This window comes from Bradysia coprophila, assembly GCF_014529535.1.
Source record: "Bradysia coprophila strain Holo2 chromosome X unlocalized genomic scaffold, BU_Bcop_v1 contig_128, whole genome shotgun sequence".
Taxonomy (NCBI): Eukaryota; Metazoa; Arthropoda; class Insecta; order Diptera; family Sciaridae; genus Bradysia; species Bradysia coprophila.
The window spans coordinates 242613-269386 of record NW_023503295.1 but is presented as its reverse complement, the minus strand read 5'-3'; the positions used below and the strand labels follow the sequence as shown (position 1 = coordinate 269386).

Here is a 26774-nt window from a genome sequence, read left to right as displayed (position 1 = left end):
TCGTACGGGGCTGTCTATATTGCCTCCGGCAATTTAGTTGTATATGATAACAAGGCAAAGAGTGGATAATGTAAGTGATTTTAAAGGGAGAATAGTTTTTCAGCAGAGAAGAAAATGAAGTAAGAGAAATGAAGAGTTTCACATTAAAGGCTTTTGATACGAATAGGTGTTTCGTACGGGTCGGCGTTAGCTATGTTTTGACTGATTTTCAAGTAAACTTGTTTTGGTAATATGTTTCATGACGAAAATGTCGTAACTGTCAATAGATCATTGTCAATGTCGTTTGAGCTGTCAAATAAGTTGTCATTTTCACAAAGCTAACCTCAAATCGAACAAAAAAAGTATTGGATGGTGAGACGCCGCATACATTTCAAGGGGCGGCTCTGTGAACGAAACATCTTTTGAGGTTAGCTTTGTGAAATTGACAACTCATTTGACACTTTTTGAGAGAAGAAACCGCTATTTGACACTGATCTGTTGAAGTTAAGAATTTTGCTGTCAAAATCTCGAGCAAATTCGTGTCGAAATTTCACTGCCTCCGACTGTATGTACTATTAACAATTTGTGAAAAATCACCAATTTTTTGCGAAAATCACAAATTTTGATTGACAATTTTGTACATGTGTTCGAGACGGTTAATCAAATGATTTCGGTAAAGTTTGTCGGAAAATTGTCAAAACATGTAATTGAGTTCCGTGTTGAAGGCAAGGGCCACAATCAAAAATAATCTTCTCCAACGTTACCTCGTAGCGGGAAGACTGTGCTACTTACTTAAATAACTATTTCCCTATATACCATTAAGGTTTCTGCACAATTGTTGCCTTAAAAAAAACGTTGATCTCTGCCCTGTCCTAAGGGTGTTGTAGCGACGCAAATTAAGTGATTTAGTATTTTGTCAACACGCTTCAAGCGTTAGTCGTTTTATGTGAAGTCGAATTTTATGGTTTTAGCGCTTTTATTCCAACTCCTAAAGTTAGAATTTTTGTGTAAACTCAATTTAAAGTCATGCTAAATTTAATATAGTTGTAAAGGCACTCAGTGTCTGCTCGATGTCTAATTTTAAGCAAGGAACGTTGCTTTAATAAATTGTATCTCAAAGTTTGCGTATGATGAAGGTATATTCATTCATACCATAAAAGGATGAGAGGACGAATACTATCGCTCCTTGGCATGCAAAATTTGTTCGACCTTTTGGTGTTTCACAAATTACGTTGTTAGAAAGAGACGTAATGCCATTGACACGAGAGTTACGTTAGTTTCAAGTTTTAATGCGTTTTCATTCCACCATTGGTGATGTCCCATAAAAATTAAAATATGTTCACGTCGCCGTCGCGTTCATCGAATCACATTCATCTCGGATTTTATCGAGAAAGACACTACAATAAATAGTAGAAAGTTTCTACATTCACTGTTACGTGTCCCAAAAAAATGTTATCAGAGAGATCTCTGATCGACGAGAGGTGTATAATGTGGACACACATCATAATTAAAAAACGTGTGCGACCAAATTATAACATTAAACGATCAGAATGTTTCCAGTGTAGAAGAGACGAACTGTAAGACCATGATCGACTAAGCCATAAAAAATTCCAAATAACGACAAACAGGTGTATATAAACATCATACAGCCCGTCTGAACCGCTAGAGTTGTACATTTATGCTTATTCTTATTCCATTAACAAGAGTCTACAACATTCGCAAACAATTTAATGTGTTAGATCCTCTTCGACCTGTAAAACGTTAACGTTAACATGCAAAAAGAAACGAACATATTCATTCTTTGCAGGTCACTTAACTCTCTTTATCACAAATCCAAAAACTGAAATAAATTAACGCTTCGTTACATCCATATGTCACAACTATGAATACAATATTTTCATACGTTCTAACTATTTCCAATTTACATATCGGATATATGGCTGCGACCTTACAATGCGCGTATATAGTGTAATACAATGAACAACATATATAGTTGATTGGGATGCTTGAGTAACTTCCATGACGGTGTGTTTCAAATCAAAAGGGTCACCTACAGTCAAAGGGTTTCTTCCTAACGATTCAATTACAACCATTTCATCAGCGAATAGCTACGTCCGCGTTTTGAGTCATCGACTCTCTTTTTTTACACATTTCATTCTCAACCAGATTATAAGAGATTTTTTGTCAAACAAAATTTCTCTTAATGTGCGAACATATTGTTGTTTTCGTTTTATTGTCAAGCAATTGAATATTTTCCATGGACCGCTAATGAACGCTACAGAAAAAAAAAATCGAGACAAGAACAACACAATGGTCGCGGTGCTAGGTACAGGTATAAACTTGGATACATTTGAAATCAACTTTATGCATACAAGTACAGACAACACCTGTATATTATAAACAAAACAAAAATTTTATCCAACAACAACATCTGGTGTATAAGTATCACCGTATAATATCATCGATGTTGCTGTTGGTAAGTTGTTATATGGTGCTGCGGCATAAGGCTATTTTGTCGAAACGATGAACGCCACGAAGACAATGGTGCAAAACATTAAGGTGAAACGATCGGTTTTAATGTTTTGCCCCATTGTCTTCGTGCAAAACATTAAAAGAAATCGATATATTTAATCGATACCATTAAAAGATGATACCAGAAAGTATTTTGTCTTGCGATGACTATGTGCATATCAGCACGACAATGCGATGGAGAAACAATTTTTAGGCTGAAAGATCTGCGAAAAATGGTTTGTAACTGGAAAGTGTGCTGAGCAAAGCAGTCACCATAATATTCGTGGATGGTAGCGTGCCGTGCGAGAAGGATTCGAATGACGAAAAGTGTTGATCAAACCTAAAGAATAGAGATGGCGAAAAGTATCATCAAAGAATCAAATTTGTGCAATAGTCGACACGGGTTTTGTGGTTGGCTCAGTTGCTTTATGGTCAAAGGATACAGTGAATTAGTTGTATCAAAATGGAGGTTGCATAGATTGGCGATCAACGTGAAATCGGAATGGATGGTCGATAGAATACTGAGGAAATCATCACCAGAGTTTGACATTAGGGACGTTGCTGTGGGATAGAGATAGGTTTGTTCCAAGTAACTGTAAACACGAACTTTGACAACCCGAACAACGACAATTTCATCCATAGCAACGTCGCTTACGTGATATTTCATACAAATCGACCAACGTCGCCTTCGCATTATTCGTTCGCCAAGCGAGTCGCCACCGGTCATCAGTAGTGGGTTTTGATTTTTTTTTATTTGTACGTGTGTGCGTGCACACATGTATTGGTACATTTATCCCCCTGAAAACCCGTGCTTCCACCTACATAATAAACGCATACTAAGTCAGCTAACCTTAAAACTCCCAAAAAATGTATCTACTTCATATCCCAATAACAGAGAGTTGCTAATATGACGACTGGGTCGTTTCGACGGATAGAGGGAATATGTCGAATGACAGTTGGGTTTTTGAGAGAGAATGCAATACATTTTCGCTCAACCAATTTCAAAATCATTCGACATATTCCCTCTATCCGTCGAAACGACCCAGTCGTCATATTAGCATCTCTCTGCCCAATAAAGTTGGATGTTGAGAAGCAAACTCCAAAGAAAACGTAACCTCAATGTACGGCGTTAGGGAATCTCGCGCCGCGTCATTCACAATAACTCACAAAGTGACATCTTCCTTATACAAAATGTGTCAAAATGTGAATTATTGTGAATGACGCGGCGCGAGATTCCTAGCAACCCAATGTACCCACATTTTTATGGGTTTCATTCGTCATTGTAATGGTTATAAGAATGTATTGGTAACAGGAATTTTCTAACAAATTTAATTTCCCAATTTTATCGGGAGTTGATTGTCAAGTTCATAAATATGTAGACAATTTGATGAATTGTTAGGATCTACAACTATTTCGGAGGATTTATAACATTCGAGGAAATTTCCGATCATACACCGATCATGCAGTGTGGAACTTGAACCGTGGGATTCATGGCTTTGAAGGATCTGTTACATTCGAAGGTACATTTTTCTCCAGAAGTTGCAACTTTTGAGAAGTTATAAGGGTAACAGGTCCATAAGAATTCGTAGGATTTTCTATGATTTTAAGGCCAGGTGCTACGCAAAATATGTAAAAAAAACCTTCAAATGGTGGATTTTCTTGGATTTAAAAGGATTTTCTTGGTTTTCTTTGGATTTTCTGACGAAAAAATTTTCCAGTAAAAAAAATCCACTTTCGTATCTAATCTGCTGTTGTTCAAATGTCAAATGAAAGAAATCAGAAAATGGAATTTTTTACGTGTGCAAAACAGTAAGGAAGTTATAGTTTATCAGCCCTTCAGTCCAGAAAGAGTAGATCCCTAGTCCGAACCCGCAGTTTCACTGACAGCCTCTTCGATTGTTACGCAAATACTATTTTAACCCAAAGCCAAGACAAAAAAATCAAAATCCTAGAAGATACATTAAAAATAGGGAGAATGTTGAAGTTTTTCTTTAAAACCAAATCGGCTCCTACTATTTTGACAGAAAACCTAATTGAAAGGTCTCTGCAGATTTTATCGAGGTTGAAATGGGATAAGTTCGGGACTATTGATGATGACATTTCAAGCATAGTAGATACCATTCCTAATGATTTTATTCCAGATAATGATGAAATGAGAAAGGTGCAACGAAACTGGGACCTACCGGTGATTAGGAGCAGTTTTAGCGAGATGTTAGATTCTAGTGAACCTGTTACTCGTGCTAGACTACTTGCGTCATCTACAAAAGAATCTTCAAAGTGGCTGCAGGTTGTCCCATCGAGTCAACTAGGTTTACTATTAGATAACAATGCAGCGAGAATTGCTGTTGGTCTTCGTTTAGGATCCCAGTTGTGTGAAGAGTACAAGTGTAATTGTGGTGCTGTGGTTAAGAAGGACGGTTTGCATGGTTTATCGTGCAAATTAAAGATAGGGATTATTGCTAAACACGATTCTGTCAATAATGTTTTTGGTCATGCATTTTCCTCTGCAGGATTTCCCAATATTTTGCAACCACCTGGTATTTCTAGAGACGACGGTAAAAGACCTGATGGTATGACAGTAGTTCCGTGGAGTCATGGAAAATCACTTTTATGGGATGTAACAATACGTGATACTTTGGCTCCTTCATACATCAGTGAATCCTCTAAGAAAGCAGGGTCTATTGCAGATAAAGCGGAGAGATTTAAGCATAATCATTATATACGTCTTAAAGAAAACTATTTATTTACCCCCCTTGCCTTTGAATCATTAGGTTGCATGGGTCCAGAAACAAGGAAATTTATTGACAAGTTGGGATCGTTGATGAAGAGAGCATCAGGGGAGCCACGTTCCAAAGATTATCTGTTGCAGAAAATTTCTATTGCTATACAAAGAGGCAATGCGGCATGTATTCTTGGAACTTTAGGAAGTAATAGAGCGGATGATTTTTATTTATTGTAATATTTGTTGATTGAAAAGATCGTTTTTTTATTGACTGCGCCGTATGCGAGCAGTCTTTTTTTTCGCTTTGAATAAATAAATAAATGTAAAAATACTTTTAGAAGCTTCATCTTGTTATGAAATACAGTCACCAAATGTCAATTTTACACAGCTGAAAGAGCGAAAATGTGTAAAATTGAGATTTGGTGATTGTATTCTTGTGATAACGTAAAATCACCTGATTCAATACACTACGAATTCTTCAGCTCCTTTACTTCTTCACCAAGATATAATGTTGAAACAAAAACAATACTCGAATGTCATAAAAAAATTTCCGGCAATTCAATCAACCCAACGCACTTCAAGCAAAAGTGCTCTTCATGACAGCTGCCAAAATAGAGTAACTTTTGTATGAAATTTTATCCACACTATTTTTACAGTGTAAAATTTTGTATGGAGCACTGTCAAGTTTCAGTACCCTATTTAGAGTACCACTTTTGCTTGAAGTGCGTTGATCAACCTGATCATAATAGGTATTCGTCGAAATGGCCGTAAATGATACTGCGTGCAGAGAACCACAAAGTGCAAAGAAAGACTTCGTGGATTTTTCAGTTTACTTTCTGCCAACGGTATGTGCAGACAGGTTAGAATTCCGATAATTCCAATTATTGTCTTATTTATTTATGATTTTTTTTTTTTGCTTCTTCTTATTATTAACTCAAAATATTTATGAAATTTGTTCGCTTTCAACAGCCCTTGAGGCATTTTATGTGATATTATTGAAGATTAATACATAAAGGTTGGTTTTTTGAGACGAGAAAGTTTATTAATTTAATAAAATGAAAAAAGAGTTTTGTGCTTTTTAAAAAAAATAGCAATAATATCGGTAGAGATGTTGTCGTGGTTTTGAAAATACCATCCACACACTGAACAAGCGGTTTTAATTGGAAAATGTTTTACAGTGAATTTAACATTTTAAAATCGAAAATTGTGAATGTTTGTCGCTATTTTTGTTGTTTTAACATTTTAAGTTAATAATAATTTGATTGTTCGGATGATAAACTTTCGTTTCTTTAGAATTGCAACCGAATAAAATTAATATCAAGTAGATTGTGTATTGTGATGTGGTATGTGTTATGGTGATAAATTTTAAGCATAAATTTTTGGAAATAATCGAATACTTTCTGAATAAATAAATTATAAATTTCATGCAAAACATCCGATATTTCCTGATCGATCAAATGGTTTTTTAGTTTTTTCAAAATTAAATTTTTTGGTTTAAAGTGTGCGAAAGTTTATGACCTTGTCAACTACAGGATACGCGCACGATTGCCTTACAACAAACACATTTTTATATTCCAAATAAATATCCAAATTCGTCGCTTTTTTATTGTTGTATCTACTCTACTCATGCCACCACTCATACCACTTTTTCTAAACCATTTTTCTCGTTACACATTTTCGGATTCAATTTTTAATTTTGTGATGATCTTGCGAGATTCATTCTAAAGCTATTAGCTTCGGTGTCGACCATACAATATATAAAACAGATAAATAGTTTGTCGGACCATTGCGCACTGTTTGATGCCAAATACCAAATTTTAATCTTCCGAACTGCCGCTGTGTTTAACGCGTCTTTTTATTCAGTCGTTATTTTGTTAATTTTTCTTCGAGAGAGTGTGGTGTGATGTTTTCGAGAATGTTAATTGACTGTTCCGCTTGATTGATCCAAAAAGTAAAAATAAATTGTCTTTCGGATAAATAACGATTTGGACGATCGACAGGATTAATTGAACTGAAACGCTTCGATTAATGTTCTGTAAGTAGAATCTAGTGGTAATACCATTAATGCAAACATAAGAACTATGTGAGCTATATGCCAATGTGAGAAAACGTTCTCCTTTATGTGGTTTGTGGCCTTAGAGATAGTTTTATGTCTGATATTAATTGTGAACATCTACAGAGGCTGAAATAGAAAAATGTGTTTCACCCTTAGAAATATTAAAAATCAACACAATTCTTTGTTGGCCCAGTTACGGATTATTGACGAAGTACTAGATTTTCATTCAGTTCACAAAATCTAGTTCTTGTTTTCGTAACAAGAAAAAGAAGGCATTCCACCAACGCACTTTAAGCATGAGTGGTACTAAATAGGGTACTGAAACTTGACAGTGTGTCACACTACTGTAAAACACTGTAAACAACCATTTCATACAAAATTGTACAATATTTGGCGGCTGTCGACTATGATCACTTTTGCTTGAAGAGCGTTGATTCCGCACAAACATAACATATTACAGAGATAGTGTCGGTTTTCAAATTTTTCCGGTGGTCAATGTTTTAAATTCGCTCAAATTAACTCAAAAGTTCGAAGGATTTGTACCCAGGTCGCACAATCTTCTTGATTTTCTTTATTAAAAAAGGAGTCCTTTGAAAGGACACAAGTTGTCCGTAAAGGCATTTAGCTGCCATTATTTCAGTCATCGTCGCAAGTGGTTTCGTAAATGTTTTCCGAATACTAAGAGGGATTCTTTTGAAAAACAACCTACCGAAATCGGACGCATTTTCCAGTGGACTTTTTTATATGTGCCTAGAAAGGACTTCGACCCTAGATGCCAAAACTACTTTCAAAAAAATTCTTCGAAGTTTGTGTGGCTGGTGAAAGGTGATTAAAAACCGAAAACTTGCACTTTTCTAACAAAAATTTCCCCAGTTACACTAGCCGTACAGGGTCGTTTGGGGTGTCATTAGAAAGGTAATCACATGTACTATTAGGCCAAATAGGGACTTGATGGTTTTAAAATTCATCCACACTGAAATATGTGCAGTTGAAGTTTTCAACTTAATTTCAACCGAAGACTTACACTGTTCTTACAGAAATTTATCGAGGTACACAAGACGTACATGGTCGTGTGGGGTATCATTTGAAAGATAATTTAATGTGCTTTTGGGCCAAATAAGGTCTTATATGGTTTGGATGCATCTACGATGAAATAGAAGTTGAAATGTTTAAGTGTACATATTTCATCATAGATTCATCCAAACTTCATAATACCCTATTTGACTCAAAAGCACATTAAATTACCTTTCAAATGACACCCCACACGACCATGTACGTCTTGTGTACCTCGAGAAATTTCAGTAAGAACAGTGTTAGTCTTCGGTTGAAAACTTCAACTGCACATATTTCAGTGTGGATGAATTTTAAAACCATCAAGTCCCTATTCGGCTTATAATGACACCCCACACGACCCTGTACGGCTCGTGTAACTGGAGAAATTTTTGTAAGAAAATTGCAATTTTCCTATCACCAGCCACACAAGCTTCGAAGAATTTTTTTGAAAGTGGTTTTGGCTTCTAGGGTCGAAGTCCTTTCTAGGCACATATAAAAAATTCCAATAGAAAATGCGTGCGATTTCGGTAGGCTGTTTTTCAAAAGAATCCCTCTAATCCTTTACAACAGACCTTTAATGCTATTCATCTGAGACAGTCGCCGATTGTCATAACCCAGGAAACTTTCACATGATCTATTTGAAAGGATCAAGGCTGATAGTTTAGCTATCCTTATTGATGTTTTAGGCAAGAGATAAAAACTGATTTTTCTTCTATTCCTTTAGTATGAGAATATCTTCGATTGAATTCTCTTAACCTTACACAGACGGAAAACATATAAGTTTAGTTAACCAATCTGTACTACATGTGACCATAAAATTATATCGCAACTTCGTTGCGTATTTCCGACGTCATTTAGGAAAAATGTTCTTTCTAACTTAAACTGAAATTCTAACTGGTAAAAATAAAGGTTTCTTATCAACAAGGATATCAAAACCACTTCCCTTAACGAGGGGTCCACATATGTGTAAAGTCCTAAAGATTAGTAAAACAGAATTTTATTCGAAGTATCCAGTGGATTTATTAGAATAATAGAACCAACTGCATTTTCGAAACATTTTTTTATTAAAAGTTCCTTCAAATAACCACAAGGAAAAAACACAAAATGTCGATGTACGTTTGAGTCGATCACGTTTTACGTGTGGGTCGCAAATGCTACGTCTCGTACGTAGTATGTACATCGAAGTCGTAAAATTCTACGTCTACATCGTACAATAAACGGCTGAGTGAACCATTGGTTTTGTCCTCACTCAATGTACAAAACCAATGGTTCACTCAGTCGTTTATTGTACGATTTAGACGTAAAATTTCACGACTTCGATGTACATACTACGTAGGAGATGTAGTATTTGCGACTCACACGTAAATCGTGATCGAATCAGACGTACATTGACATTTTCCGTTTTTTCCGTGCTTATACAACAGTTACAACTGTGCAGAAATTTTTCAACCATTTTAAGAGAGATCAAAGGACCAATTTCAGAATTCCTAGCAGCCTTTATCAATCAATATATTTTCAAGCCCTAACTTTAAAGGCAAGCAATGCTTTTGGGACATAATTTTCCTTGTTTTTTTTTTTTAATTTTTCGTAATTTTTACAAAATTGATTTCTGTAAAAAATTGGGAAATTTCCTGTATTTTAAGCGAGGACAAACCGACTATTTCAATTAATACATTCAAGCGATAATATATAAGACAGGGAATTGTTTTAGTCAATATCGTCAAGACTTAATATGAAAGGCATGGACCACTGTTGTGGAAACATTTCCCACTTTTTCCATAATTATCGGAAAATTAATTTTTGATTTTTTGATAGGCGGGAAAATGTAGGAGAATGTCGCAAAATAATTTTGAAAAAAATCCAAAAATAGTTCCTAATCACAGGAGTTACAATGTTGGTAAACAAGTAATAAAATGGATCGTAATAAACGGCAGACAAAAAATTGAAAAAAGGAGATAAAAATAGTAAAAATGGAGATAAACAATCGAAAAATGGAGATAAATAATTAAAAAATGCCGATAAATTAACTAAAACTTGAGATTAAATAACAAGGAACGGAGATAAAAAATTAACAAATGGAGATAATTTGATTGAAAACGGAGTTATAGTATCTCCTTTTTTAAATTTGTTATCTCTGTTTTTAGTTTTTTTATCTCCACTTGGTATCTTCGCTTTTAAATTTTTAATCTCTGATGTTATCTCCTTTTCTGAAATTATTATCTTCACTTTTTAATTTATTTTATCTCCATTCCATACATTTCTTATCTCCATTTCTAGTTATAATATCTCCAAAACTCATTTTATTATCTCCATATATATATCGGAGAATGAACAAAAACTAGTTCTGTGTCATCATATGTAATTTGCAAGAACTATCTCCGTGAAGTATCAACCAACTTTAAACATACCAACTTTTTTATAGTCTGGTCGTCATGACGAAGATTTTTGCGAGTTTTCCAAAGTCGGTAGGTTGGAACCAACTTACCAACTTGCTAGCAAGCGCGACCAACTTTGCTAGGCTGACGAACTAATCTCATTTACGTTACATTTCGTAAAAAGATGAATTCCCTAGGAACGGACTAAACGCCTTTACGGCGAGAACAATTACACAGACTAATTATTAGACGATGCGAGAGAAAAAAAATTAACTCCTAAGTTACCGACACCGTTCCGGCGCCCGGCTCGCATTGCGGCCCTCCGCTTCGCTCCGGGGCAATGGGCCGGATCGCTCGGCGTGTTAAAACGCTTTTTATGTACCTTCTAACTTTTTGTCAAACATCCTGTTCCTGACCTTTTGCCAAATTGTCGTCGCAACGACCGGACTATACGAATCAGGATACATACGAACTATACAAATTATAAACGTTTACCTCTATTGTCTATCGTTAGGAAATGCAGATGAATAACTTAAAGTTGAAATAAAATTACAATCAACGGATATCACCGTCCAGATAAATAATTGAGAAACTGAGAATTAAGAAACAGTAAGGTAGATGCACTGAAACTTAAAACGGTAGATAAAGAATTGAGAAACGGAGATAGAGAAGCGGAGATAATTTGATTGAAAACGGAGTTATAGTATCTCCTTTTTTAAATTTTTAATCTCTGATGTTATCTCCTTTTCTGAAATTATTATCTTCACTTTTTAATTTATTTTATCTCCATTCCATTTCTAGTTATAATATCTCCAAAACTCATTTTATTATCTCCGAAATTAGATTTAATTATCTCCAATTTTCTATGGAATTTATCTCCAATTTGGAGTTTCATATCTCCACATCACACTTTTTTATCTCCACTTATATCTCCTTTTTTATATTTTTTATCAACCGAAATATTACTATCGGTAATAAAATCAATGACCAACTTAATTAAAATTTCTTCATTCGACAAAAAAATGACATAGGAAGTCTCTTTTGAATGACAATTTATCCATTTTAATTCCCATAGCTACATGGTCTACATATGTAACAGAAGAGTTAACCTACCTGCAACAATAATTCCTTCAATTGTACTACATTATGATGATTGAATTTACATTTACGAGAAGACATAATTACCAGACGTGATTAATGTGTGAAAAATCATGTTGTTACAAATATTACAACTTTATGCCAAAACATTGCATTTATTATAACTTGATAAATCTTAGACGAGAAAAAGTTTGTTTTTTTCTTTTTTCTCAAAATGCCATGCAGTAGCTGAAACGATAATTAATTCGTTACAGATTTTCTCAAAAGATTAAATGTTTAAGTTCATTTCGAATGAGTTTATTAAACTCTTTAGTAATTCGGAAAAAAAAGTACAATTGTACGTACGTTACAAGAACTGGCTTCAAAAGAGACGTATTATAATTTTTAAATTACATTTGAGCTTTTGATTCAAAATAGCGAGTGATGAAGAAAAAAAAAACTCAAACAAAATCACTTTCGCAAGAAAAAAGAAAAAGAAAAAAATAAAGTTACTCCACCGCACCAGATAGGTGTGTCGAATTCAATTGTAACAAGAGGACAAAATTACGTTAGCCAATTTTCGTGTTATTGTTTCTCTTGACTTCCTCATTTTTATATTTTGATATTTCAGCAATGACCGATCACAGCGACATAATCACATCGTCAAACAGCAGTTGCACATCACGCATGGCACCAGCTCGAGTGCGAATCGTTCGACTCGTGCGCAACAGTGGACTCTATCGATTGTCCTGTCAATCGGCCACATTTGGATTCTCTATACGCGGTGGACGAGAATTCGGTATCGGATTTTTCGTATCCCACGTTGATCCGGAAAGTGAGGCAGACATTCGCGGTCTGAAGGTACAGTTCATTGAAATATTTTTTATTGATTTATCACAAGCAAAATCGGTTCCATTCACAGGTCGGCGATCAGATCATTCGAGTAAATGGGTACATTGTCGACGATGCCGTTCACAGAGAATTGTCCCAATACATATCGTGTGCCAATCGATTAACGTTACGAGTCCGAAGTAAGTCAAAAATAAAGATATTCGTGTTGCTCTGTAAACGTATATTTAATGATCATGAACTTAATTTCTTAGGTGTCGGAATTCTGCCTGTAAAAGAGTAAGTATGCACGAAAGAAATGTCCAAAAAAAGTGTCCAAACTTTTGTGTCGATCGTACGTGTTTCTGAAAATTGTAAAGACAAAATTCCAAGAATTTCGTTGCATGATAACTGTGTGGACTTTAAATGTAGTTTGCGTAGAGACGTGATCATACACGTACCAATTAATTTTTACGAAAAATGTTTTTTATGGGCTCTTCGTGGTCTTCTAATTTTTTGTTTTCGTAAAATGAGCAGATTGCAATTGACGTATACTAACCGAACTTCGTTAAAACATTTTCATTTGTAGAAATAGAGATTCGAAAGATTTATGAACGGTACCCTAAAATTGACCTCTGAACTGTTTTATAATCACATTAGTGGGAAAAATGCTTGTATACCTGTCGTCATATTCAAGACATAGTTGTAGTCGATGCAGATGCTCAAAGTAGTGAAAATGTTCAATAGAATTATGAGACGAATGATAAAAAATCTGTCAGTCCTTTGAATGGACTTTCTGCGCTTCAACTGTTAAAGCTACACATTGTGCATTGATGTGTATAATTTTATCAGTCAATCTATATCCTGAACATGCATTCTATATTTGTGATGATTGAGGAGGAGTAGCGACATTTCTACATGGTCAATATCGTCAGGAACCATAATATCGTTTTGTAGAAGTTTCATATCGTCTAAAAAAAAACGATAAAATGGCTCCTGACGATACTGACCGTGTAGAAATTGCACACCACCTCAGTCACGCTTTGAAATCGATGTCTAATTGTTACACTATCTAAAAGATGAAAAATGTTTCTTCCCAAGGCCGACATTCGTACAACATTACTACAATTTAAAATAAATTTTTCTTGAGTTATTGTCGAGAAACTGTTTTCGGTACCCTCTGACATGTCTTCACTTTTGAACTCTTTTCACAGAAAAATATTTTTTTTAGAAAAGGTGAAAGATACGTGTTTCTTAGAATTGAAAGACGAATCCACCGAGCTATCACTCATTAAAATCGGAGACCGCTTGTTCCCAAAGTTAAAAAAATCACCTGAAGATTTGGCGATATCACTCTTAAAATGAAGAAAATGAAAAAAGCCGTGTGAGGGACTAACTTTTCTAGGGCTAGGGAAAAATGTCCGAGTGTATTATCGTCGGGGACGATAATATCGTTTTTGAAACAATAATATCGTCGCTGTGACGATATTATCGTTTTCTGTAACAATATTATCGTCCGTGCAACGATATTATCGTCTGAGCGACGATAATATCGTATTTGACGACAATATTATCGTTTTCCGGACGATAATATCGTTTTCTGTAACAATATTATCATCCGTGCAACAATATTATCGCACATGAAACGATATTATCGTCCGAGCGACGATAATATCGTATTAGACGACAATAATATCGTTTTCCACACGATACTATCGTTTTCTGCAACAATATTATCGTCACTGCAACGATATTATCGTCTGAGCGACGATAATATCGTATTTGACGACAATATTATCGTTTTCCGGACGATAATATCGTTTTCTGTAACAATATTATCATCCGTGCAACAATATTATCGCACATGAAACGATATTATCGTCCGAGCGACGATAATATCGTATTAGACGACAATAATATCGTTCTCCAGACAATAATATCGTTTTCTGTAACAATATTATCGTCCGTGCAACGATATTATCGTCTGAGCGACGATAATATCGTATTTGACGACAATATTATCGTTTTCCGGACGATAATATCGTTTTCTGTAACAATATTATCATCCGTGCAACAATATTATCGCACATGAAACGATATTATCGTCCGAGCGACGATAATATCGTATTAGACGACAATACTATCGTTTTCCACACGATAATATCGTTTTCTGCAACAATATTATCGTCACTGCAACGATATTATCGTCTGAGCGACGATAATATCGTATTTGACGACAATATTATCGTTTTCCGGACGATAATATCGTTTTCTGTAACAATATTATCATCCGTGCAACAATATTATCGCACATGAAACGATATTATCGTCCGAGCGACGATAATATCGTATTAGACGACAATAATATCGTTCTCCAGACAATAATATCGTTTTCTGTAACAATATTATCGTCCGTGCAACGATATTATCGTCTGAGCGACGATAATATCGTATTTGACGACAATATTATCGTCTGAGCGACGATAATATCGTATTTGACGACAATATTATCGTTTTCCGGACGATAATATCGTTTTCTGTAACAATATTATCATCCGTGCAACAATATTATCGCACATGAAACGATATTATCGTCCGAACGATGATAATATCGTATTAGACGACAATAATATCGTTTTCCACACGATAATATCGTTTTCTGCAACAATATTATCGTCCCTGCAACGATATTATCGTCCATGAAACGATATTATCGCAGATTGAAACGATATTATTGTTTTTGCGACGATAATATCGTTTCATGCAACAATATTATCGTTTCTGCAGTGATAATATCACCAGTGAGACGATATTATCGTCCTAGAAACAATATTATCATTTCTGATATTATATTATCACCCGTGAAACAATGTTATCGTCCGAGCGACGATAATATCATATTAGAAGACAATAATATCGTTTTCCGGACGATAATATCGTTATCTGTAACAATATTATCGTCCCTGCAACGATATTATCGCCCATGAGACGATATTATCGTTACACGTAGTCCAGTAGTCCAGTTAAATTATTCACTAAAAATTATTGAAAATTCCATTCATTTGTTATTTCCATTTCTAGTTATAATATCTCCAGAACCCATCTTTTATCTTTCTATGGCAAACCAAACACCTTTCTAATTGAAGGGTGAATTCAGTTGACGTCTATAATTTGCTTCTGTAAATTTAAATATTTTATATAAAAGTTACACAGACTAATTATTAGACGATGCGAGGAGAAAAAAATTAACACCTAAGTTATCGTACAGGAAACGATATTATCATTTCTGATATGATATTATCACCCGTGAAACAATATTATCGTCCGAGCGACAATAATATCGTATTAGACGACAATAATATCGTTTTCCGGACGATAATATCGTTTTCCGGACGATAATATCGTTTTCTGTAACAATATTATCGTCCGTGCAACGATATTATCGCCCATGCAACGATATTATCGCCGATTGAAACGATATTATTGTTTTTGATACGATATTATCGTATCAGACGACAATAATATCGTTTTCCGGACGATACTATCGTTTTCTGAAACAATAATATCGTCCTAGCAACGATATTATCGTCCATGAAACGATATTATCGCCGCTGCAACGATAATACACTCAGAGATTTTTCCCGTCACCACTTTTCTAATATGACTTTCATTCAATCTTCAACTTAGTACCAGGGCCAAATTTTAGAGAAGCTACACCACCGATATAAAATTAGACTCGACCTGGATGGGACTGAAAAGATTTAAATTCAAACAGAAATTTCGAAATACTTTTAATTTATCAAAATGCTATTCGCTCATTGTGCGAATAGTCACTTTAGACTGTACTGGCTATTCGCACAATGTTCGAACGATGTTCGAATAGCCGAAGTATTATAAAGTGGCAATGCGCGATTGGCACCTCACTTAAATTTATTTAAAATTTTACGTATTACAGACACAGCACAGATCTGCTTACATGGCACATTGTACCAAAGGAAAGCACTCGAGAAAAATTCGATAAACTAGACCAATACCATTGTCGAGATGTTCGAATCAATTTAAAAGTAGCGCCACGAACAAAACTGGGCCTGGGGTAAACATTTTCTACTTTCTTTTGATTTTGGATGAACTCACCTTTTGTTAACCGAAAATGAATTCTAGAATATGCAAAGGGCCTGAGTGGAAGCCAGGAGTGTTCGTTCAATTTACGAAAGATGTTGGAATTGCACGAGAAACTGGCTTAAGACCTGGTGATCAAATACTCAGTTGTAACGGAGTTGACTTTACGGATATCGCATTTAGCGACGTAGGTTTCTAGCTCACTTTATCGATTCGATTCGATAAAATCTTAAGTATTTATAATTACCCGACACAGGCGGTGGCAGCAATGAAACAATCCCATGACCTGGAACTCATAGTTAGAACCGGTGCTGGTCTTAATCTATTCCCCGGCGAGTCAAGTGGCTATAATAGTTCAGCAAGCAGCATAACCGGGGACCAGAGTCCATGCTGGAATGACCAATCATCGAAAAGACTGAGTATTGTCAAAGAGGAAGATTGTGCTGAGAAGTATTGACGTTCATGAACTAACTTCGACTTGAAAGTCTTAAAAGTTGCATCGTTACAGAATCGGACAAAATCGATTGAAATACCGGAACAGCCATAATTGCAAGAATAAAGGTATTTACGTTGTAAATCCGTCAATCGGAGAGGAACCGGTGAACATTGTGAAACGCGACCGCGAAAGTAACACAACGATTATCAAATTGTCGGAAAACGGTACCGAAATCAATAGCACTCTCATTCCGACGATCCGCGATCAAACCGATCATTCATCGACCATCCATAAATTTGGTGAACATACCACCCTAAACGACAATTCCAAAAATACGGTCAAGGTCAAAATTAACAGCGACTTGTCGGCCTGCAATAACCAGCAAAGCTTGACGAACGACGGCAAATTAGCCGACATATGTTTCGTATCGCGTAAATGTTCGACCAAAACCGTCATTGTCGAAGTGCATCGCGGTACGTCCGACCAACCGAATTGCGACGGCAAGGTGAGATGTAAAATACCACCTCCGCCACCGATTCGCTTTTCCCATCAAGAGAAAACTGTCCCGTCGAATACCACAAATGTGCCAGCGAACAATGAACGGACTAGCCTCAATTCGGCTATTGGCGATGAGTTGAAAAGACGATTGGAGGTAAGACTGCATGGGCAGCGTTTTGATGGAACTTTCAACCAAGAAATAAAAATCTGTTCTAGGGTTTACGTGTCGATGGCGGTGCCAAAACAAAGGACATGGTGAACAATAAAAGAAGTGTCGTTGGTGGAGACAATGACAAGCACAATGCACTGATGGACGAGTTTAAGAAAGCGCATCAGAAGATGTTTAAAAACGGATTCTGTGAAACTGACTCGAGTCAATTGGATCTCAAGGTAAATAATTCACTGTGCCTCTTACATCCAACAAACTAGTACAATAAACAGAGACGATCTTTTGATAAACACAAAAACCGATTGCTAACAGACGCTAATCTATTGACGATTAGCTGCAAAAATAGTCTTTGGCAAAGCCAATTACAGTCAGCCGATAAAATGAAATCGATAATTTGATTGTAAAATCGTAAAATGTTTAGCATTTCTTATCAGTATTTCAACGATACCAGTTTTCGAAAGGCAATCGCGAAGTGCAATCGAACGTTATTCGGTTAATAACGCGGGCGCGGTCACTTGAAAGTGTAGCAAATTCTCAAAAATTGAAGGAAAAAAATTGAAAATCTGACCAAGGTTTTCAATCTCAAGATTTCTCTTCTTAATGTTACCTAGTCGTCAGCAGTCGACATTCTTTATACAGCTCCATATTAGTATGAACGACAAATTTTGTCATTCTCCCTCAGGGCCGGATTTTTGAAATTTCAAAATTTTGAGCAGTCGAGCCATCGGTATGGCCAACCCAAGCTTCATTTTCTGCAAAGGATTATTTTGATAGAAAGTTGGATTACTTTCGTTCTTTTGTTTATCCTTTTGGCTATCTTTTTTGGTGGAGCCGACGCACTTCAAGCAAAAGTGCTTCAAATGACAGCTGTCAAATGGAAAAATTTTCACACTTTTTTATGGTGTGAAAAGTTTGAGTGTCCAGTTTCAGGACTCTATTTAGAGTACTACTCATGCTTAAAGTGCGCTGGTGGAGACCAAACTTTGTAGAACATATTTTTATGTATATCATTACCACATACGTATTCTTCGATTCACATATTATCAAAGAGGCTAGTCGCATCTGCTATCGACAACTGTGACAAGAATATAAGCGATGAACTCTAGTTAGTTTCTGTTATATTGCGAAATGTGTGATCAAAATATTGAAGTGATAGATTTTGCATGCACAAATGAAGTAACAGATTCAATCGTTGTGCGCTTATCGTTTCTAAAAGGTTAGAAATAAAATTTCAAGAAATCAATTACTTAAACGTTGGATTCAGTGCCCATTTTAGAGAAATAAATTCCAGAAAATTCCAAAAATTCGTGAATTATGGTTTCTCTTAAAAACCGTCCGAATGTTATCGGTTTAGCTGAAAAACATTAAAAACAACTTAAAAGGTCATAAAAACAACAAACGTATTACGATCAATCTCTTACTTCAATTGTTTATAGAGGGATTCTTTTGAAAAACAGCCTACCGAAAATTTCTCCAGTTACACGAGCCGTACAGGGTCGTGTGGGGTGTCATTAGAAAGGTAATAACATTTACTATTGAGCCGAACAGGGACCTATTGGGTTTAAAATTCATCGACACTGAAATATGTGCAGTTGAAGTTTTCAACTAAAGACTTACACTGTTCTTCATGAAATTTGTAGAGGTACACAAAACGTACATGGTCGTGTGGGGTATCATTTAAAAGGTAATTTAATGTGCTTTTGGGCCAAATAGGGTCTTATGAAGTTTGGATGCATCTATGATGAAATATGTACACCTAAACATTTCAACTTATATTTCATCGTAGACGCTTTCAAACCACAAAAGATCATATTTGGCCCAAAGCACATTAGATTACCTGTCAAATGACACCCTACACGACCATGTACATTTTGTGTACCTCCAGAAATTTCGGGAAGAACAGTGTTCGGTTGAAAACTTTAACTGCACATATTTCAGTGTCGATGAATTTTAAACACAACAAGTCCCTATTCGGCTCAATAGTACGTGTGATTACCTTTCTAATGACACCCCACACGAACCTGTACGGCTCGTGTAGCTGGAGAAATTTTTGTAAGAAAAGTGCAAGTTTTCGGTTTTTGATCACCTTTCACCAGCCACACAAACTTCGAAGATTTTTTTTTGAAAGTGGTTTTGGCTTCTGGGGTCGAAGTCCTTTCTAGGCGCATAGAAAAAAGTCCACTGGAAAATGCGTCCGATTTCGGTAGGCTGTTTTTCAAAAGAATCCCTCAAACTAGTGTTTGATGGAAAGCATTCTCGTGGTGATTTTTTATGATTTATTCAATATAGCGAAAAAAAAGGCTGCTAGGCGCAACCAGCAAAAAAACGATCTTTTCAAAAAACAAGTTTACAATAAATAAAAATCATCAATTCTATTCGTTCCTAATGTTCCCAAAATGCAGCTAGCGTTCCTTCGTTGAATGGCAATAGAAACCTTCTGTAATAGGTAATCCATAGAACGCGATTCACCGGAAGCCCGTCGCATCAATGATCCTAATTTCTTTATAAATATTCTAGTTTCTGGACCCATGCTACCTAGTGATTCAAATGCAATAGGAGTGAAAAAGTAATTTTCTTTTAAAAGTTGGTAATGATTATGCTTATGTCTTTCCGCATTATCTGCTATTGCACCAGCCTTCTTTGAAGATTCATTTACATAAGAAGGGGCTAGAGTATCTCTAACGGTAACATCCCAAAGTATCGGTCTACCATGACTCCATGGAATTAGAGTCACACCATCCGGTCTTTTACCGTCATCTCTAGAGATCCCAGGAGGCTGTATTATATTTGGAAAACCTGCTGAAGAAAATGCATGAGAAAAGATTTCTCGTGGTCAATAAAAGACTAAAAATGCTTCTCCAATTTTAAGCCGCCGGAAACAGCACCTCTCATAGTGCTTTATATATCATAATCAATGCAATAGTATAATTGTTGAGAGTCGATGTATGAGATAAGCCACATTCGATTGGGTATTTGCAATCGAAACGAAAAGTTGGTATACGATAACATATGTGCAAACAAAAACATTACACGTTGAACACAAGTGGAATGAATTTCATATTTTTTCCGTTTATTTCGTTCCATTATTAGTTTAGTGTAACTCGATCGTGTAGTGTATAACAGAGATCCGTTTTGTCGATAAGAGTAATCCATAAAGTAAAAAAAAAATCGGAAAACTTTAACCAAATTTAGTAGCTTGAGCTTCCTCTTCGAAATTCTTTTACCTTGAAAACGACACAACTAAAATTGTCTTCGACAATCATGAGTCACATAAAATTTAATCAAAACTAATGACTCAAAATCGATAAATTTTACTTAATTAGGCACGTACGGAAATGGGTGATTTATTTGATAACAAAAGGAAAAAATTGTTTGCAAAAAAAATTACGAACACGATTACGGCTAATTGTCGTTTCAGTTTATTAAAATATGGCAGAGAAGCGTACGTGTATTATACTACACTCGGTTTGAATGTTGAGTGTAATATTATTATTAAATGCGGGCATAGTACTTTCTCAAATATAAATGTTCCCTAACGCAGATCTTGATTGATAAATCCAACAAATAAAACTATCCAGATCCAAGTGAAGTACAATCACCAACACTCTTCGTTGAAACAGAAATCTATGTGCGCATTGTGTTAATCCCATGTAAATATTCATTCTGCGATGAAACGTACGGAATGAATATTTACATGCATATACATCGTGAGCTCATCGATTATGTTGTTGTAATCGGAGTGTACTTTTCCAATCCATTAACATGTAAAAATATTCAACCGATTGAATCAAGTGAAACATAAAAGCATTTCGTTGTTTTGTTGGTTTTCTTTATTTTTTCAAAAATCTCTACCTAACACGAAAACATTTTAAGCTTTTCCGTTCACTGCATTTAGCATAATTTCGTTTAAATTTTTTTTTAGCGAATTGAATATCAGGTGGACGTTTTGGGATTTTTTTGTAACGAAATTTTGTCGTTTCGGTTGTCGTTGTTGTTGTGTTGTTGATTTTATTTATATTTTTGTCTTTCGTTCAACAAACATTTTTATTTACCTCGGAATCAATCAAACCGAAAGAGAAATATATACAAAGCTTCTGTGTATGTTCTAATGCGAAACTCTTTCGGTAATCTCGGAAAAGAAATTTTTACTCTTCGGTTTAAATATAATAACAGCGCGACGTATAATTAAAGAATTTACGTCTTATAAAACATCAACCATGAAGTGCCAGATGTATAAGGTAGAAAGATTTCGTTAGAGAAAAAAAAATTATTTTTCTTAATTATTGGGTTAGTGTTGCTGCAATATGTAACACAATTCACCGTGAAGCAAAGCATGAATGAAAGTTTAAAAAAAATGTTTTTTTTTCTCTCGAATTTTTATTTGACTACCAGAGACATCAGTTTGGGAAATGACGATTATTCCGTAAAAAAGTGTCGCTCATGCAGTTTTTAAAAAATTGATTTTTGTTTAAAAAATTTTTTTTTTTCTTGTCGTGCATAGAAGGTCAATCGAAGAAAAACAGTATCAAATTCGAATCAAGATTAATCATCATAAAAACTGTGTCTTTTGCCTCATTTTATGCAAATATTTCAATTTTGTGTGTGTTCTCAGACAACTTATGGTCTTAATTAAATAAAATATTGTGAAAAAAAAGTTCAAATAACTATGAAGCAACGCGAAGATAACTCACCACTTGTAACGATCTTTACATATCAGGTATTACGTTAATTTTGTCGCAATGTTTGTAGATGATAATGCTATTATAATAGTGATTGGTCCGGACTGGGAAACGAACAGGCACAGGCCGTTCAAGTGAAGTACGGAAATTCAATGAAGTTTCCAAGTGTACAGGTACCGAGAATCGGTGTCAGTGTCGGGTTTTTAAAAAAAATCTGTTTGAATCCCATGTGGACTTCACAATACGAAAATCAGTTCAGTGAAAGTTTGATAGTAATTCGCCTTAGACAACGAAATATCTTATGTGCCCACATAAGTCTAAGCACTTTTGTTTGTGTGAGTGAATCAGCTGAAAAACAGCAGAAGCAAAGCCCACCTTATTTTCACTGACGTCCACTGTACTACCAGAGACAAGTCAAATTTTCCAATTGACAATTTTCCACCTATTAGGTCTTTGACTACAAACATTTTAAAATTTCATTCGTCATTTGGGAACAGTTTCACGCTAGGGCCTGTTTTCAAAAATATAAGAAAAATGTAATGACATTCCATAGGTTCCGCACCGTGGCTTTTTAGGACTTTCGGAGGTGTTAGGGAATCTCGCGCCGCGTCATTCACAATAACTCACAAAGTGACATCTTCCTTATACAAAATGTGTCAAAATGAGAATTATTGTGAATGACGCGGCGCGAGATTCCTAGCAACCCTTTCGGACATAGGCTGTCAGTGAATTTTTAGTTATTTTATTCTTCTAAGCCAACGGTTAATATCTTCTCTAGAAACCTTACTACATTCATTAAGGCCCGTCATTGGGAAATGACATGACAGTTTCCCGAAAATGTATGGAAAATTTTATCACAAAAATTCACCGAAAAAATTCATAGAATCTCACCTCTTATGCTTTCCATTGTATTCGGGCATAGTCTCTTTAGGTCGCCTAGGCATATTTGAACACTAAAACACTTTTTACTCGATGAAAAAACAAAAAGTTTTTTTTGTTTTGTCGCGACAAAAACACAGAAAATATTTCGACACAATTGTGACACTCCGCTATTATAAGTACTAGAATGAATGTTTGCTGTGTTCACTTCGGCGGTAAAATATTTTTATTCAAAAAAGTGTCCGACCCTTCAACGATGGTAGACATTTATTAAAATTGTAACCTCTCCCACTTCCTTAGTAAGCTAACAAGACTTCGCTGAGTCTAATTATGCCAACTCTTTGAATAAAAATATCGACTGAGGTCGAATAATTGTCCGCTGAGCTTTAACAAACCTCTAATGAGGTCTAATAATTCTCCGCTGAGCTTTGACAAACCTCTAATGAGGTCTAATAATTCTCCGCTAGGCTTCAGTAAGAGTCCGTCAGACCTTAGCACGTAGTAGTAAGGCAATGAAGCTAAGCGAACACTCAATAAGCATCAGCGGATACCTAATAATTGTTGCTATGATTTAATAAGACTCCACTTAGCTTTGGCAGATCTCCGCTGAGTGTCCGATTAGCTCCATTAAGCCTTCCTGAAACTTCCTTAGGCCTAACGGACACTTCCTGAAGCCTAGCGGAGAATTATTAGAGCTCAGCGGAGGTTTGTCAAAGCTCAGCGAAGAATTATTAGAACTCAGCCGATATTTTTATTCAAAGAGGTGGCATAATTAGACTTCGCGAAGTCTTCTTAGCTTACTAAAGAGAAACGAACATTTATTTACGCTCAGCGCAGTCTAACGAGAGGCTAAATTTTTAATAAATGCTCTCCCATCGTTGAAAGAATGTCCGCTGAGCTCTCGTAAAGCTTTAAAAAATGGTCGATGAGCATTATTAAATGTATACGCTACCCTTTGTCAACTGTTTCATGATTTTTATAATATGTCCGACACTTTTTTGAATGAAGATATTTTACCGCCAAAGTGAACACAGCAAACATTCATTCCAGTACTTATCAAGGTTGTATACTTGGGGTGGTCACGCAGATACAGATACGCGGGTTACACACCACAGTTGATGATAAAATGGCCGATTTCATACAAAAATTCACCTACTCTGATGATTCTCGTCGTCTTGATGATGTGGTGAATTTTTTGTATATGTAAAGTCATCAGAAGTGGTGTGTTCCCGCGTATCTAATAAAATGGCGGTCTGCGTGACCTCCCCAAAGTATACAGCCTTGGTACTTATAGTAGCGGAGTGTCACAGTTGTGTCGAAATATTTTCTGTGTTTTTGTTGCGACAAAACAAAAAAAAAACTTTTTGTTTTTGCATCGAGTAAAAAGTGTTTAGTGTTCAAATATGCCTTGGCGACCTAAAGAGACTATGCCCGAATACAATGGAAAGTATCAGAGGTGAGCTTCTTTGAATTTTTTCGGTGAATTTTTGTGATAAATTTTTGCATACATTTTCGGGAAACTGTCCTGTCATTTCCTAATGACGGGCCTTAAGGTGGTAAAAGTGCAACGCAGCCCTTGCATTTTACATATAAAATTAGACATTAGTCAATAGTGCAATATTCTACAAACAAAAAAGGGGTATGTTGACAGTGTCAAAACGAAGTTGGTTTGCTAGACCTACTGACTGAAACTTACAATGAGACAATGTACGTCACGATACGTTCGTTAAGCAAAACCGAGCTGAATGTCGGCCCAGTCGGCCCGTCGGATTTGTCTTCTTAACATTGTTAATTCGTTGAAAATTGATTTGTAGTCGTTGTAGGCGAGGAAGACCTACAGCCATTTTCGAGTTGTAGCTCAGCGAAAATTTAAATTTTTGAGAGTTCAGAGCTTGCCATGTCCATATACCACCAAGATACAAATTTAAAGAAATATAAACCATTACTTCCTAGGCCGAGACCTAAGGCTGTTTCTTCCTTGTGGTCAGTCCGGATCTGTATGGTGACCAAATTATTTCAATTCCAAGAAATTGAATGTGTCGTTGAACTCTCATTGTACCAATTAATCGATTGAAACAATTGTAAATCAATGTTCTCAAGCTCTAACTAGCAAATTTGAAACCCTTTAGGAACGTCAACTGAAATTACAACAACAACAAGCGAATGAACAGTCCAATAAAGTGGTAACACCAGATCCAGATTACGACATCACGCCGCCAAATTCATTAGATCATACGACCAATCAATTAATTGATAAACTTAAAGTACAACCATCGGAGACAGCACCCATAAGGCAGTGTACAGATGTACCAGCAGCATTAAAGGCCACATCATCGGTGGCGATTAAAATCGGTGAATATGCTGATCGAAAGGAGCCGTGCAAATTTCATTTCATTTCCAAGTTTGGCACCAACGAATCCAATGGTGATGTTACCTCACAGCTGAAGAATGAGTTGGAAAAGACCCTTTCCAAATTAAATATTCAAAATACAAAGGTGAGAAAATTGCGCCTCGAATTGATCAATTGACAATATCGATAATGTTTGTAGGACACAGCGGAGAATGGGGACGGGTCAAAGAATCAAGAACATTTGGCGAAAGAAATTCCATCGCAACGGTCTACATCGAATGTGGAGAAAATAACCGCTCTGCTTATCACTCAGAATCAGACAAATTGTAAATCCGACGCACAAAAGATGGGAAATAAATTTGGCGTAAAAAAGACCGAATCACTTCCGCTCAATGGCATTTTGAAAGTTGGCTCGAATTCGTGCTCAGAACACAAAAATATTACATTCGGCAAAACGTAAGTGGAAAAATGTTTTAATTGACATCGATGAATTCATTCACATTTTTTATGTTTCCAGGACAACTACTCTGGTTGACAATGAAACTTAGAATTGGAATATTTTGGTAAACGAATTACAAATATGATGAATGAATCTGCAACAATTGTCTTTTATTTATTGAAATGAGCCATTCTATGAACGCATTGCGTTCGTTAAATGGATAATGAAGAAAACATTTTTTCATACCTAGGACCCAATATGAAAAATACTATTCGTACCACGGACTAAAAGTCTTTTTTACTATTTTTATTAGCAACCGAGTCAACAGCTGCTTCGTTTTTGAAATGCACCCTGTCCAACTATTTTTATTTTTACGCATGTCCAGACTGGCTATCAAAAGTTTCGTCGGAAATTCAGATTACAGGGCGTCAAAACTTAGTAATGGGAGCAAAATCCACTGAAGAGAGGCATCAATATAAGAATTTTAAGTAAAAAAAAGAAGGGCGCATCGAGCCCATATGGCCATCTGTTTTACAATCTGTCTTAAAATACGAAAAACCTATCAGTACTCGTTACTACTAGTCTACACTTAGTCTACAATCTT

The 26774-nt window shown here is 35.8% G+C and overlaps 1 protein-coding gene across 2 annotated transcripts; it reads left to right on the top strand.

The window, feature by feature from the left end:
• The first annotated feature begins 6044 nt into the window (after nucleotides 1-6044).
• LOC119067674 lies at nucleotides 6045-26333 on the top strand. Of its 2 annotated transcripts, none has more exons than XM_037170786.1 (12): nucleotides 6045-6227; nucleotides 12405-12634; nucleotides 12696-12804; nucleotides 12877-12901; nucleotides 16557-16694; nucleotides 16763-16907; nucleotides 16977-17170; nucleotides 17229-17808; nucleotides 17871-18044; nucleotides 25511-25876; nucleotides 25931-26187; nucleotides 26249-26333. In XM_037170786.1, exons 2-12 carry the CDS (start codon nucleotides 12407-12409, stop codon nucleotides 26277-26279), a joined length of 2247 nt encoding a protein of 748 aa, XP_037026681.1. In that variant the 5' UTR covers nucleotides 6045-6227; nucleotides 12405-12406; the 3' UTR covers nucleotides 26280-26333. The 2 variants fall into 2 exon arrangements, with proteins under 2 accessions (XP_037026681.1, XP_037026682.1); XM_037170787.1 differs by having other exon boundaries at nucleotides 6059-6071.
• Nucleotides 26334-26774: the final 441 nt, after the last annotated feature.

Coding starts and splice junctions, on each gene's coding strand:
- LOC119067674 (XM_037170786.1), top strand. CDS start 12,407: ATGACCGATCACAGCGACATAATCACATCGTCAAACAGCAGTTGCACA. Junction 16,908..16,976: donor CGGATATCGCATTTAGCGAC/GTAGGTTTCTAG, acceptor TACCCGACACAG/GCGGTGGCAGCAATGAAACA. Junction 26,188..26,248: donor AATATTACATTCGGCAAAAC/GTAAGTGGAAAA, acceptor TTATGTTTCCAG/GACAACTACTCTGGTTGACA.